At 41.8% G+C, this 17,031-nt stretch overlaps 1 protein-coding gene across 1 annotated transcript; it reads right to left on the bottom strand.

Moving 5' to 3' along the window:
• Nucleotides 1–15: 15 nt before the first annotated feature.
• On the bottom strand, nucleotides 16–4,787 carry ficd (FIC domain protein adenylyltransferase). Its single transcript, XM_085786837.1, has 2 exons — nucleotides 4,171–4,787; nucleotides 16–3,626 (listed from the first exon to the last, which is right to left on the bottom strand). The coding sequence occupies exons 1-2, from the start codon at nucleotides 4,439–4,441 to the stop codon at nucleotides 2,545–2,547; spliced, it is 1,353 nt and encodes a 450-aa protein (XP_085642963.1). The 5' UTR covers nucleotides 4,442–4,787; the 3' UTR covers nucleotides 16–2,544.
• Nucleotides 4,788–17,031: the final 12,244 nt, after the last annotated feature.

Here is a 17,031-nt window from a genome sequence, read left to right as displayed (position 1 = left end):
ATTGTAAGCCTTATGTGCAAGGTGTCTTCTTTTGTTGTGAAATGTGAAGGGGACCTGACAGAAGCATATGAGAGAGTATTTTTTTAAATATTCAAAACAACAAAACTTGAGAATGTTGTTTAAAAAAAAAAAAAGGTAATATGCAAAGGTTTGACAGTACAGATGTGTAACATAGTTGCTGTGTGTACATAAGTTGGACGTGCTACAGTGATTTAAAGACATATTCTCCAGATGTTTTTAGGAAACCTATGACTTTTTTTGTGTAACTTATTTTCACCTCTGAGGAGGAGGACACAGCTAACAAGACTAGCAACGTTTTTTGTGACTCTATACTACAGCTTAATCATTATTTTTTTTGTTTAGCATAATATCATCTCTGAGTTACCATCTGCTAGTAATCATCAATATTGTGATGCTAAGAGAACCCGACAGGCTCCAGCAAATTAGTATTAGTGAACTGGCTTTATCTTGGCCTGAAGACAAGTTGTTACAGTATGACAACTGTCCTCATGTCACACTGCTAACACATGATATTGCTATTAGTATATACAAACTATATTTTCTCATGAATTATCTGTTTTCATACTTTACTTCCATCACTGATAATGTGGCCTGTCTGTTCAGGGTACAAACATCCATCATCCAGTCACTTTAGTTGTCAGGTATATACATCAGTCTGATGTGTATGTTGGGAATGAAATCGAGCTACAGTGAGAAATGAACCGTACTCCCTTCATCTCATTTGCTATTCCAGATGTGCACATTAATAGCACATTAAAAGTTAATGATTCAGATTGAATGTAGTCTGATGAGCTGCTTTGGTGGCTGGACACATCCCAGAGTAAGCATATGTTCTTTTAGTTTGGTTTACATAAAGTGGCTAATCGTCACAACAAGATCTGCAATGAGCAGGTGATTAACTGAAAATAAATTGGTAACTGTTTTGATAATGAACCCTTTTAAATCCATATTTATGGAAATTTTCAACAGTATTCGATTTCGGGTTTTACTTTTCTTACATTATGGTGAATTGAATGTATAAGGGACAATTGATGAGACAAAGAAAGACAATTGATGACATGTCACAAACTTTTCACAGTTTTCATGTTTTGTAGACAAAACACTTAACTGAGAATATAAAAAGATTCATATATAATAAGGATTGCTTGCAGCCCTGCGACCGTTCATTGGTATAAGAGAAAACATGAAGTAGTTTTAGATGTTAAACAGTTAGATCATATCCTTAAATATTAGTAAGTACACGTGGACAGTAGTCGTACAGTTTTATAAATGTGGTTTGGAGCTGGTTTTCTTCATGGGTTCATTAAGATGACCTCACAGTCTGAATGAAGCTGGTGTCAGATGAGCTGCGATGAAGAGACTTCTGCTTTCATCTCCATGTTATTTAGGTCTGCAGCTCCTTTCTACACGAGAAGAGAATCTATGCAGTTTCCCATTTCTGTTTTTCCTCTGTTAGGAGTCAACCATTTGTCCAGCAGTCAGCTTGCCCTGTTTGGATAGTGAAGAGTGTGTATGTAATGTTCAGTCTGTTGATTTCAAAAAGGTCACCATAGTTTGTAATAAATACAAATCTAAGTTTAAAAACAGATGGAATACAAGCTATATGTATTGCTCTCACCAAAGTGGCCTAATGTTAAAATTAAAAATTAAAAAAATAAATATGTTGGTCTTTAGAATTCACCCTCGACCTTACCCAAGGTGAGGTGAGTGCATTGCTGTTGTTTTGTATGATTTATATAGTCAATGTTTTGAATAGGTGAATAATAAATGGCTATTTTTCTGTTCAATCACTGTATTTATTTTCCTGTTTGTTTCATTCACCCCTGTGTTTTGGGTCATGTAGGAAAAAAAGAAAAATTAAAACAAGTTATGTCCTGTTTTTTTTTTCTGCTCTAAAATTTGTTTTAATTAAGATGTGTAAATCATCTTTAATCCCAGTATGACACTCACAGCGTTGTTCATTCTGAAAGTTTATAACCTGAAGACATTGTGAAAGTTCATACAACAATTGCATCTTAAAATAAAATAAATATTCAAACAAAGTGCTTTCAGCATTATGAGACATGGTGAACTAAATGTTCACAGACTGTATATAATCTTAAATGGAAATTACTAAAGCATCTCAAGTCAAACGACATAAGAAAGCTTTGTTTCCTCATCAAATCACCAGTAGTCAAACCTTCCGATTGGATTCTAATGATAACCAAATAGATTTTAAATCCCATGGGAACACTGTTACTTATTAAAAGTGGGGAAGAAAATGTTTCTTTTCATTGTGCAGGAAAATGATTTGTATAAAAAACAAACAAACCATAAATGCAGGAAAGAAAATCCATTCAGCATCCTGCAGCAGCTTCAAGGAATTCAGCAGGACAGAGCTGAGACTGAGGCACAGGGACAGTGAGGTGGAACAAGGCAACACATGTCACGATTGTTATTTTCATTAGATTGTTATTTATCAGTAATTGGAACCTCTGTCTGCATGCTGGCGTCTCATGCTTCTTCTCTGCTCCCGTCTCCGGCTCAGTTCTGGATGGGGATGGTCTGCTTGCAGTCGGGACAGGCCTGGTCGTCCCTGGTTCCCGGCAGTCCCACGGCGTGCTCTGTCGTAGAAATCAACAGTGTGTCCAATGTTATCTCAGTACACTTGGCTATGAAGCGAATGAAAGGCCTCACGTCGCCCTCGTTAGCCGTGTCCAGAGCTGCGTAGTATTCGGCCCTTTGCTCTTTGCGGATGGTGATGGGCGGGTATCGCGCCTGCATGAGCACGAGGTTCATCAGCAGGCGCGACGTGCGTCCGTTGCCGTCTACGAACGGGTGCACGTACACCAGTTTGTAGTGGGCGAGAGCCGCGTACTCGACAGGGTGCAGCTGCAGGGCCTCTTCAGAGTTGAGCCACTGAACCAGCTCCTGCATGTGTCTCTGCAGGTCCTGGGGGTGCGGCGGGATGTGGTGGCCCACGAACACCTGGTTGGTGCGCAGCCGCCCTCCTTCCACGGGGTCCACGTAGCCGAGCACCCGCCTGTGAATCTCCAGGATGTCGCCCACGGCCATAGCTCCTGATCTGGACAACAGGGTGGTGTTGATGTACTTCATGGCCGCGTCGACCCCGATGGCCTCGTTCTGCTCCTGCAGGCTCTTCCCAGGGACGGCGTAGCGTGTCTCGATGATGTGGCGGATTTCAGACAGAGTGAGGGTGCTGCCTTCGATGGCCACCGTGTGGTAGATGTGGTGGTAGTAGGTCTCCTCCATCACTCGACGGAGCGCCGAGTTACCTTTAGGAATGGACATGAGCCTGCGCACTTTACTGTCAATGATGCTAAAGTAACGCTGGTCAATCTCTTCGACCAAGGGCAGGGTTCGGTCTCGGCTGACCAGAGCCCGCTCGTTACATGGGGAGATGGCCAGGGCCTTGGTGTACAGGTGGTCTGCCTGGACCACGTCCTTGTCCTCCTCCAGAATGGTCCCCAGCTCTGTCAAGGCATCCACAAAATCAGGGTTCATGCTCAGTGCATGCACCAGCAGCTTGTGAGCCTTTCCTCTCTTCCCCAGCTTCTTCATTTCCAGAGCCTGCTGCAGCGCCGCCTTGGCCTCCAGCTCCATCTCTGCAAACAGAGCGTGAGAGACACTGTCAACAACAGCAGGTGAAACAAACAGACAACAGAGCACAGCAGTGTTGGATATAATATCCAGAGGATCATTTTCCAGCAGTGATCAAATAACCTGTTGTTTAGAAACTGATATTCATCATAACATATTATATGACATTACAATGGTGAACACTGGGTAATGGGTACAGTGCCACACACTACACATCTGAGCTATGGAAGCACTGGTACAAACACCTTTCAAGTGTGAATTGTTGGACTACCTACCTACCTACCTACCTACCTACCTACATAACAGATGATAGGAGTGCAACATGAGACCTATTTACTTGTTTCTGATCTAGGTCATAAAATATAACATTGCATGTAAATGATCATAACAGGAAACCGTGGCTTTGGGAATTTGTAGGCCCAAATCGTCATATTTAATTAACCTGAGAACTTTAAATGTTGGGATGTTGCCCTTGAGACAACATAACATATGGTACCTGGTTGAGCTGTGAATGCAGTGGATCAGTAGGCTACATCTGCTCTGGATTACCTTTGCTCGGCTTGGACCTGTGAGGCAGCAGGTCAAGGGCCGTGAAGGGGACGGTGAGGCTGGTGGACTGCACCGCCGCAGGCTGCTGAGCGCTGCCCCACAGATGACAGCGGAGCTGGGCGATGCCCTTCAGGGCGGCGCAGCACTCGTTTTCCACCCCGACCAGGGGCATCAGGAGGACCACCAGAGAGCCGACCAGGACACACAGCAGCGGGCCCCATCCTCCCAGGACTCGGCCACTGGTGTAACGCCACACCGTCACAGCAGCCATGATGCTCCCAGATTAAATCGTCCATCCTCCGTCGTCGACGCGGTGGCCCATGTAGGCTGTACCCACACCGGCTAGGAGGGCCGGCGGCCGGCGGACAGGACGGAGAGCGCGGCCACCATGACAGCGGAGAGTCGGAGACACCGCGGGGGCTTCACCTCAGGTCTCCACCTCCAACAGCTCGTCTGTCTCCCTGCGTGCGACTCTAAACGGAAAACAAACACTAAACTCACCGCTACTTCACTCAAACATCGACTTCGTGTCGGCGTCAGCTCCGTTGTGTACAAAATATACACATCATCTCCTCGGGCCAGACATGTGAAGAATCTCGAACGCCATTGGTCAGAATGTTAATAAAGGACGGCGCTGATTGGCTGAAAACACAGCAATACAGCAGATGGTTCGTAACCGTCTCTGATTGGATAAAGGTTGGGACATTTTGCCCAAAGTTTAGTCTTTTAGGAAATACAACGCACTATCCCACAGAGCAGTAACTTGGTGAAATACAACCCTCACTGAACATCTTTATCATTTTAGATTATAGATTATTTTATAATTTTTTTTTTTCAACTGATATAACTCATACAACCACAGAGTTATGATAACTAAATCTATTTCTCACAAACAGGTGGTGCAAAAACTCATGAAACCTGGATGCTCTGATATTTTGGGACTGATATGTCATTTTGTGACTGAAGACAAGTAGAAAGTACAGTACTACAGAAAAAAGTTATTGCCTAGCAATGTGTGTGTTTAATTTCACTTAATTTGCATGAAGGAACAGAAGATAAAGTTGTTGTTTTTTGACAAATTTAATCAATTGCTCAGTAGTTCTTTTTTATTTATTTATTTATTTATTTATTTATTTATTTAATTATGCAGCTACTAACACCAAGATCTTCAGTTTACCACTTGTTCCTCCTCTACCACTTTAGAGGGAACAGAAGAGGGCAGTATTGCTCCGTTATGCAAATATCACTGTCATGGTGCAGCATATCCACTGAAGACCCCAGTAGCCATTTGACCTCCCAGTCATTACAATGGAGATTATAATGAAGTTTTGAATGCGGTAAAAATGAATCAGTATTTGGATGAAGCACGATTAAGAAATGCCTCTTGCCTTTTGTTTCCTCTCTTTCATGTACCATTTTCTAATCTTTCAGTTCTATTTATATCGGTGTTTAATGTCCTTGATGTTCAGTTTTTGTTAGGCTTTATGGATTTTTCAAAGGCTTCTATTTCTATCTTTTTTTATGTGTAATCTATGTCTAGTGTTGTGAGACTGCCTTGATAGAAATCACCACCAGCTGTGAACAGCCTGTGTTGATGAGGACTGATTTGTGGCTGTGAGCCAAAGCCAACAGTGTTAGGCATTAGGCTGTGGCTCTGCAGTAACACGCTGTCCTCACAGACTCTGCAGGGAAGTTATGAATGAACAACCACGTAGATGACTGTGTGAGCAGTTTAGAGATTCAGTGGGTCTGTCTGAAATTTGGGCTTTTGCATTTGTCTGTGTTGCACACTGTGCACTATGTGAGACCTGGAGCTGCACACTAACATCATTTACCACCACAGAGTCCCTCTGTGCTGCACTGACCCACAGCAGTTTCACCTTGGAGGATAATGGAGCAGCCTGTTTGAATGTACTTGAGCTGCATTATTTCTTTATTTCTGTTATTTGCCCTCTGTCACACGCAAATCTCAGAGCAATGCAAAGGCTCTAGCAAATTATATAGAAAAAAAAGAAAGATAGATAGATAGAAAGAAACCTTGAGGGAATATTTAATCAACATGCCACTAATGATTAACTGTGATGGGTGGAAAGACGGCTGCAGCCTGTGGGACACTAGCTCTGCATTTTGTGTGTTGCTCAAATCAGACTTGGTGCTGTATAATTTCTTTGCCACTGAATCACAATCTTTTTACCTTCATTACTTTTTGGCTTGGAAGCAGCTTTCTCTGTGTCATGTATGAAACCAGGCCTTCAGCTGGTTGCAGTGGGAAGATAGAAGGCAAAGAGATCCTTTAATTTATTGTTCTCTTCACAGCAAAAATGAAAGTGATAATCTTAAGACCTACACATTATATAAGATGTTGTTGATTATTATTGCATGCAAAAATCTGATAAATTATGCATTATGAACAACACGTATATGCTCCATGAGCTACATGTAGCCACATACAAGGTGACCAAAGCTCTGTTGATTATTTTCCTAATTCAAATTGAAAGGACTCTCAGAGAGTTGAAACAAATGAAATACTTGCAAATGTTGATAAAACGAACCCAAAACATTACAGTGATAAAATTTCTAGTTTGTCTGCAGCGATCTGCACTGAAAACAATGCATCTGTATGAGCTAACATCAAAATCTGTAATGTAGATGAAATGGAGTATCACTTTAGTATCATTACTTTAGCTATCCTTATTATCTAAAATGACAGAAAAGTAACATATTTTTGATCATAATCAAACCTCCAGAGGCAGCAGAGAGTATGACACCAGTGGGCGTCTCAAAGCCTTCCTGGGTTTCCTTAGATCAGGCTGTGACTTTTGGATCTCTTTGATTTTTTTCCCCTCAAGTTTTCTTGAAAAAGTCAAAACCTGCCATTTAGCTTAATAAGGTTTTCTGAGAAGCTAACATTGTAATTGTGATAGTGTCTTCAAAGAGAATCCCCATCCTTCCTTTTTTGTTTTTTTTGTTTTACTGTAATGCTGTTCTCGAGGAATTAGGTGTTTTCTTCTGTAAATTGAGGTTTTTAACAGAATGAGCAGATGCTGAACTAACATGAGGCACCAACTTTCCTCCTCTCTTGGATCCTGTTTTTTGGCTGCTGCCCAATTATTTACAATCCAAATAAGCATTAAATCGTTGACATCTTGGCCACTTCTTCATTTCCACAATAGTTGAATTTAGGTCCTATTTTAGTGGAAAAGCAAAGTCTAATATGGCAGAGAGAGCAACTGATCAAGGAGAAACGATGGCATGAAATGAATGGCCCTCTGGTCATACTGTGGACTAATTCTATGCCCATCTGGCATATGCTCACATGAGCTAAAACCCCCTCAGCTGTGGAAACAGATAAAACAGCACGGGACTGCAGTTAAAATTACTAATGAGCCATTAAACGCCCCACATCACTTTGGGATTATCATCAGAATGGAACCGTTTCATGAAAAGTTAGGTGTCTTCCTTATCTTCAATGCATGCCTTCACTATTGCCTTTATCTCCTGTATCAGTGCTGTTAAATGACTGTGATGCATGGGACATGATTTACAAGCTTTCTCATTAACCTGTGTATTAAAACTTCACTGAATATTTAGCAGATTTTATCGCTACATGCATCAGCATGACCCTCACACCAGCTGACATGTTAACGTGAAGCACATTCAAGATGACCTGTCAAAGTCTATTTTTAAAAATAACACCCTGTCTTTTCACTACTTGCAGGAACTCTGCTTCAAGAGGTAGAAAATCCATCTGCCCACCTGGGAAAAAAACCCGCGACCTGTCAGGGCAGGAAATAAATCCCTCTGATACAGACGCTTCGCCGCCTCCCCTACCAGCTCTCCTCTCTCCAGCCTCTGTGGAGCCGTCAGTCTGCTTGCCTTTCTGTCTGAGAAGGGGCTTTGTTCTGGGTGACAGAGCTGGGTGTCAGCGATAGAGAATCACGTTAAACAGTCAGAGGGAGAGGGATGGTGGCTCTCTTTCCACTCTCTGAGTATGGATGGCTCAGAAAGCAAGGATGAGGGTGGGCATAAAATGGATGACAGAGTGAAGGAGAGCTGCACTGGGAGCAACAACTGTCAGCATCCAAAATACCTATCTAAATGGAGGGTTTGCTCCAAAATGCAAGATCCACACACTCCATGGGGAGACTGACAAATGCTGCTAACCCAACGACTGTGGTGGTCAGGATATCTTGTTTTTCTCTGGTGACAGAGGGCAGAGTGTTGCTTTTGTTTGGCCAGACGCTCCTCTGTGAAATCAGACAGAGATAAAATACACCTGCAACAAAATAACTATAGGTTAAAAAGTCTCTAAACTGTGTGACAACAACAATAATCTGATGTTTCCACCACACGTCTCCCTTTGACCCAGCCGCCCGGTGAGTCTCAGTGTGTGCTGACGCTCCCCCCAAGCTGCCTCAGCTGGAAGGAGCTCAGAGCAGGTTGGAGGAAAGTGAAGACATGTGGCACACCTGTGGCGACATCCCCGGGTGTCAAACAGGTAATTACTGGAGCTCTGTCCCTGCAGTCCTCTCTGCACTGAGAAAGGGACCACTGTCCACAACAATGTCATACTCGGATGATTAAATTCTGCTCCTGATGAAGGCCTGAAACAGGTGATGATGGGGTTATTTTGTTGTTGCTTTTTTTCGTGTTTGTAATGTGCAGTAGAGGCTATAATGAACAAAAACAGTTGCAATGTAACTATCACATTCAAAATACATACAACACCAACATTAAATACAACCAGCAAAAACATACAAATAAAATGTATCTTCTAGTGCACAGAAATTGTAAATAATACAACTTTTATTAATTTATTGTGGAGGCTTCTCTTCCACCAAGTGTAGTCCCAGACAGATGCCCTCTATAATGGCCAAATATGTAGGCTACTTACTTTAATCCAAACACTCATCTTCAAATATAACATCACCCCTGAGAAGCTAATCCCCTCCACATTAAAGCTGTACTCTAAAATCATAGAATCATTTAGTTTCTTTCTTTCTTTCTTTCTTTCTTTCTTTCTTTCTTTCTTTCTTTCTTTCTTTCTTTCTTTCTTTCTTTCTTTCTTTCTTTCTTTTCTTCATTACATACATTGTAATGATCAGCACTTTATTCTGACATCTGACTCCTTGTCATTAATTTCTTCTTCCCCGTTTTTTACTGTCACACAGCAAATTATAGAGGTGGTTCAGGCAGACAACTCACACACGAAAGTAGGCCTATCCCGGAGGCTACTATTCAACACACCCTTAAGTTTGTATGTTTAATCTGTTCATTCTCCACCCTGGCGCTTCATCTCTGCTGCAAACACTGAACACTTGCTGCTACTGCTTCTGTTACTCATCTGGCATTTTTTCTAAATAAGCTGTCCAACCAACAATCTGCCTGACGCACGTTCTTCATGAAGATGTAGCTGAGTCGCCTGATTGAACTTACGTAAATCTCACTGAGGAAATAAACTGTTGCAATACATAAACCAAATGAATGACTGATGATTTATTTTATTCAATGAATGGCTGTGCAGTAAAAACAGAAACAGAGAGGGAGGTTGTGTGAATGCTTTTTTTGCTGCAGAATAGCATTGAATAGTAGCCTAGAAATCTAGACGCACCCTAGCAGCAGCAAATATATTTGCTCCGTATAGGTGTACATTTTAATGATATAGTCTGGCTTGTCAGGCTAATTGAATAGCATATGATTTATTAAATTCAAGATCCTATCTGTCTGTTCTCTTTTCGGGTTTTCACGGCCCCCTAAAGAGAAACATTTAATACCAAAACATGGTTAATGAACACATAAAAGCCACTGCTTTGTGTGTGTGTTAAAGGGAAATATGATTTGTTTTGTGGCAAATGACAGCCAGGTTTTTGCATGTGATGTTTGGTTTTGGTAATAGACTTGATGTGTTCAGCACTGTCCTCAGATGTAGCACACAAAGTCAGATTAGACATTGTCCCTCAGGTCCTGTGTCCTTGTCAGGTCCTGCAGGCCTGTCACCCACCGCAGGGTCTCAGCGGCACCAACAGGTGAGTAGATGATCCGCTGGAAAGACAGGAAACAGACATAATTAGCTCTCCACTGAGGGGCAGCCATTACCAGAGACCTCCCTGAGGCGCTTCTTGCTGTTTCATTTATTATCTCACTTCCACACTGGCCTGTGCTGTTCAGAGGAGTGGGTGTGTGAGCCACTAGCTCTGTCAGACGTACCAATTCCAGCACTAACAGGCACATCTTACAACACACGGCGATGACTTAGCAACCGTGGGCGGCTCATTATTTTCTTCACCCACCAAGAGATGACTGGCTGGTGACTTTGTTTGGTTTCTTTGGTAACGTACAAGGCTGTATGAAATAAAATATTGCTCCTTGTAACATGATTAAATGCAATACTACTCCTGGATGACAGCGTCTGCTTGTGCGTCCTCCCTGTAGCTGTTTTGTAACTCGTTTCTGAGACTTTGCAAAATTACTGATTGTGTCATGGAAAACTAATCACACTGTCTAAGTGCAAAAGCTCTCACAGACACAGCTCCTGTTTGGATGCCTTTGAAATGGGCCTGTCAACAGTCAGTTATGTGCAGTATGTTAGTGTTTCCAAGCGATGTTTCAGTGATAACCCCAAACTAAAATGCATAAGGATGATTTAAATACATAGCAGCAAGGTAGGAAAGGTGTGAACTGGCAACATCAGTGTTTCTTGGAGCCATGTTTTTGGCAGGCTGGCTGCAAGGCTCTGTCAGTCAGTCCAGCACTTTGCACCAGAATAAAACAACTCACACAGATTTGCCTGAAATTTGTCCAGACATTCGTAGTCTTCAGAAGATGAATGCTAATTAGTTTGATTGTCCCCTGACTTTTCAGTGGGGGTGTATGTTTGTACCCAAAGTCCTACCTTAAAGCAGAAGTAAGCGATCCGGTCGTTTTGGCTAACTTCTTGTCAGCCGATGGAGTTAGCAGTCCCCGCCCTCGTCCCTACGTCACCACATTCGCGTGCATCCCTTGGCTGCACACACAGAGAGGACCGCCCCTTTATGCCGTTCTCTCTCCTCATTGGATAAAGGTTGTAGGATACAAGGAAAGTTTTCTCCTCAGCTTACAGCAGAACAGAGTGACTGACAGACCCGTGTTTCGGACCAAACACTCTATATGAGTGATTGCTGTTGGAAGATATAACTATTTAAGACTTATATTAACACAAATATTCCGCTTACTTCTGCTTTAAGGTCACCAGTTCAATATTCTGTTAACAACACTGTTCTGGTCACATTTGACCTGTTTCCAAAACAAAATATTCAATAAATATCAATCGTTTTCTCAACAAACTTGATCCTAACTTCTGTCTGTCTTGACCAGCCCAGTCAATGGTCATCGAGACGGCTTACTTTCTTAACCTTAACCCCAATAAGCTGATAAGTTCTCTCAAGTGAAGGCCTATTACACTGAGAGTCACACAGTAGTGCTGGTGAACAGAAAACCCCTTTGATGAGTTCCCACAATAGCCCATGTCACATCGAGCAAATACGAAGCAGGGGAACATTTCTTTTCTTTTAATGTCCCTAATTTGTGCTATAGAGTTAGAGATCACAGGACACTGGGACAGCAGACAGGGAATCTAGGACCCCCCCCCCCCCCGCGTCATACATCTTCCTCAACTTAATTTTTTACGGTAATTTGCTATTGGTAAGCTAATATGATGATGACTATGGCAAACCTAAATGTCAGCATCATGTAGACATTGTGGACTCTTATTGCAAGTAAATCACTTTTGCTTTTGCCTTTTTCAGAAGATCTGAAAGTGAAATTCAGCTGCTTCAGTCTGAATTCAGTCTATTCATCTGAAAGACAGGTGAGAGCACCAGATGTAAAAAGCTCTCATTTGAAAACTTCCCATGACAGAGATCAGTGTTGCTGGCAGGTGGTTGGCTATTTGTGCTCCAGAGGCATCCTGCGCCAGCATGTCTAATTAATCATTGTGGGGGCCCATATGGTAATCATACAGGGATCCCATCTGGAGGTTGACTTCAACATGTTAAATAAAAACAAATAGCCAGCGGCAACTTCCTCTCCGTCCTTTCCCTCCAGCTTTGTATTTACATGTCAGCGTCTGCCAGAGCTCTCACAGTCCTGCACACTTCAGAAGACACAGACAGAGGCGTGGAACCAGCTGAGAGCGAAGGAAAGTTTCTCTCTCATTAAAACTTTCCCCCTGACATTTTTATTCTAAACATACTATCATTTGAAATTGTTGTTATTATGTCACAGATGGACTGATTATCATCTAACTAATATTTGAGAGCCACATGTTGTGATACTGTGATTACACACAGAAATCCCATGATCATGAGCCGAGGTCAGTTTGAGGATTAGAGTTGTTAATTGACTTTTTCACTGCCATAGGATCTGTCTGATCACTCTAACAGGATTTGGTTAAAAGCGCCACAGATGATCACATAAAACCACAGATTCTAGATTATTTATGATATTTCTGCTCTATCCTATTAGTTAGATTTTTTTTTTTTCATATAAAAGCTTTTTTTCAAATAAATGCTTCAATGCAGAATATTTATTTTGGGATCCATGATAATCTGAAATAATAATGATAATAGTAAATGTTTAGGAAAGGCAAAGTGTATCTTTTGAATGTACTATGACATGGTACAAACACATTCACAGGGTAATCTTTTCCACAGTGAGTGAAATGCCAAGAGTGTAAAATTAACATATTCAGTGGATGCATTAGTCAGTCCTCCTTTTCTAGACATCTGTTTTCACTGTGTATACATACAAAGATAACACAAAATACTGTGTATACGGTACTCTACTTTATAACAAGGAGGCAGATACCCTCCTGTCTGCGCCTTATGTTATAAAGGGAGTGTTGTTCTTCTTATTTCCGGTGTGCTGATTAACGTTTTAAAAACCAAGCCTATTTTTAGGCCTTTTCTCGGGTAAAAAAGGTCAATGGCACCAAGTCAGTGAGAAAAGCAGAAACAGCTTCTCTGCGGCCTTTCAAGTGTTTTGTTCTCAGCTACTTCTGCACCACACCTGCAGAAGAGCTGGCCCCTGAAATGTCCACTGTGTCACAATGACAGAGCAGTGAGTGAGGACAAATCATGAAGAGAAATACATGGCCACTTTATTATTAGCAACTCCTGTTCAAATGCTCTAGTGCAAAAATCTAATAGGTCAATCTTGTGGCAGCAAGTCATTGTGTTTAGTTGTGTTGTTACAGACAAGAAAACAGTTTACAACAGAGAATGTGAGAAACATGGAAATGTTAACAACAGCTGAAGGAGGAAGCTTCTGGTAGGCAAGGGAGGCAGGGAGAGCAGGCCAGCTTAATGGGAGGACTGGATGGCAGACTGGTTCATAGGAAGGGAGGGCAGGCCGGGGGGGGGTGGTGGTTGGCGCAGAGAGATGGAGCTCTGGTGGATCTGTGGAAACACAGAGAGCGTGCGAGACACCAAGGCCAAACTACAAAGTGCAACAGATAATGATGCCACTCCTGACAGCTAAGATCCGGAAACTAAGGCCACTAATTCACAAAGGCACCAACACTGGACAACAGAATGAGTCTTGGTTCCTGCTGCAGCATTGGGATACTAGTCAGAATAAAGAGCCTGAACAACATGAATGCGTGGATTCATCCCGCCATGTATCAGTGGTTCAGGCTGCTGGTTTGGGCTCCTTCGTACCAACTGGGTATCATTAGACACCACAGCCTACCAGAGCATTGTTGCTGACCAGGTCCATGCCTTTATGTCCACAATGTACCCATCCTCTCACAGCTACTTGACATGACACAAGATTCAAGTCTTCTCAAACTCTTCTAATATGATCTAGAGTCACCAGATCCCAGTCCAACAGAGCATAGTGGCAGATTTGCATCATGAGTGTTTAGCCAACAAATCTGCAGCAACAGTGGTATACTAAATGTATATTAGTTGTGTTTACATGATGCTGATTCCACTAGGAGTAACTGTATGAGTGTGTGGTTTTGTAGGACAGTAAGACATGTTGGGCTAAGATACAATAACAGGAAGGCGTGGGAAAGTGAATTACAAGGAAACCGGAAGTCCCTGCCTTATGCTTTGGGAGAGTGCAGCGGAAACCTTTGATGAGGGTATAAATACAAGTGGGGGTTCAGCTTCTTTGCAAATAAACATCTTTTGAATCCACAGGCTGCAGACTCAGTCTCATCCGCTGACGAATGCTATCATGTTAAATGGACCAAAACCTCTGAGGAATGGTTCCAGCCCTTCGATGAATCTATGCCATGATGAATTGCGGCAGCTCTGACGGCTAGAGGGGGTCCAGTGTGGTACTGCAAAGGTGTACCAGAGAATGTGGCCGGTGAGTGCATAATATATGTGTGTGGAGTTTTGTATATCTGCTGTCAGAGTTAACATTAACAAAATGCTGATAATCTGCAATCCCTGCCTGGAATATAAATTTGTCTATGACCGTAAGATTGCTTAAAAATCCATTTGGTGTAAGGACAGCATGATGATATTAATGTTTAGTTTTGCAGCTGTTTGATCATAAACTACACAAATCATAGAATATGTTATAAATGTAGTGGCACTAGAGAAAAGGAGGATTGGTTTTCACTAAAGATAATTCATCCTGGAACAATGACTGCCTTTATGAATTGCAGTTCATTCAGCAGTTATTGATACAATATATTTTCGCCTAATTTGGTCCACTGTTTGACCAACTGCAGCAACACTATGCCCAGAATCACAGCACAAGCAAAGCTAAAAATAATCCTATTGCCACTGGCTTTTTTCCTATAGCAGGGGAAAGCCAAAGTTGCCACAACTCTAGAGGATGACATTTTTCCACTCAACATCAAACTACTGGCCTATTTTAAAGAGGCTCAATGACAGTCAGTGATGCTCATGTCACACTGAGAGTCAATACTAAACTGCCAATCACTGACTGAAGGTGAAGGTGAGTCTGACATGAGAGCAGTACATATTCAAATTTATCTTGACATTTGTTTATTGCCATGAAAGGTTTACAACATGATCACAAATGACTTTCTGAACCTTTTTAGTGAGTCTCTACTGTCTGAATCATTGTCAGTCTTTTTGCACCCACAACAATTTTAAATAAAAAAAAAGACTGTTTCACCCATACCTGTTGTTGATATAACTGCACGAGTTAGACATGGGCAGTTGGTGGGTGTGTGCTTCTTTGTGTCTGCGGACAGTTGTGACACGACAATAGCAAAACTTTACAGTGAAGATAATGAGGAGTTTGAAGATGGGTGTGGCCCAACCCTTGAGTACTGAGTGTCCATGAAAGTAAAAATAGACTTATATGAACGTCAGCATGGGTACTGCAGCCGCAGCAGTCCCATCACACATATCGGATCACTCCAAAAATGCTGTAAAACCATTATAGTTCTAATGGTAACAGGAAGAACAGAGATGTATGAAGTTACAACATCACTTCCTGAGGTTAATGCCACATTTTAACCCCTGATTGCTATCTATTTCTGATACTGTAATTCAAAAACTCGGCCCATTTTAATCTTGGTTGTGGTGATGGATTTTAGGTAAGCAGATTTATGCTGCATCTCTGCTACACTCTAATCTATATAATGGGTTTCAAGGAGAAGACACTAACGTTGTCATAATGCTCAAGTTACTTTACAGTACAGTTCAAATGGCACTCGGGCTGGCAGGAGAGGAACCTGATACATCACAGCAAAGGACCCTTCATTGGACTGCAGGAGAGGAGGGGGGAGACCTGGTCCGATTGCAGGGATAAATGTTGAGTGTTGCAGGTTTTGAAGGCTTGAAAAACAAACTAGGAGATTGATATCAAGATGTATATCACACAGGAAAGTTTCATAAGTGACTGTCGTTGCTATTGAAGACAAATTGTTTCAGCATCAGCCTGTAGATGAAGAATGAACTCTGTGAATCTCTGTATACATTCATCAGTGGTGCAGAGAAAGTGAATGAGTATTAGTCAATGTTAGAGTGTATGGATAGAAATATAGAAATAACCACAGTTGTAACTTTATGGGGCAGGAGGGATGTAAAAGATTGATAGGATTATTGATCAGGTCATTTCTTTCCGTTACATGTCATGGAAATTTCCCACAGTGAGAGGTTGACAGCTGAGACAAAACATTACCAGTTAGTTTCCACGTCATCCATACGCAGTTCCTCTCCAAATGTCAGTGAGTTATGCAGTGATTGCTCAACGAGAGAATCATCTGTTCAAAGCCTGAAAACCTACATCCACAATATCTAAGGTTCATGTCAGATGTTTCTGGAAAGAACATGAACGTATTGCCCAAAATGTGAGAGGCATTACTAACATACAGAAGCTTATTACGTTTGTCTGTTCCTATGAGCTTTTGTGATGGCTTGTCTCTCCTTCAGTTCCTGTATCACAGTATTTGCAGAGATGCAAAATGAGAAAAAATGGTTAAAATTGTTTTTGTTTTGTTATCTAATACGCAGTAAATGTTGGTATTCAATTTCTTACAGCAATGGAGTTATAACTCCAGAGCCAGTTATTACTGAAGAGACACATTTATTAGTGCACTGTGCTCAAGGAGTAGGAAATGAAAAAAATAATATGGTTTCTGTATTCTGAATCTTGATAATTTTCTATATATTATTAGTAGCTAGGTCACAGCACAGTGCCTCCATCACTTTACACTGTAACTCTGCAGGGTCTGTGCAAAAAGTCAAATTGAACATAGTGCTTTATTTATGGTAATGTGACTGTTGTGTTCAGGTTCCCTCCTCTTTGTTGAGATCGGAGTAGCACAGTTTGAGCTTCCATCAGGATGTTGGAGGTGCTTGAAATAAAGTCATCGGTTGAAAGATTGCCTCC

Source organism: Trachurus japonicus, chromosome 9, assembly GCF_045865225.1.
Source record: "Trachurus japonicus isolate A0001 chromosome 9, Traja_1.0".
NCBI classification, from domain to species: domain Eukaryota; kingdom Metazoa; phylum Chordata; class Actinopteri; order Carangiformes; family Carangidae; genus Trachurus; species Trachurus japonicus.
The sequence above is the reverse complement of the archived record's forward strand: the minus strand, read 5'-3'. Positions and strand labels throughout refer to the sequence as shown.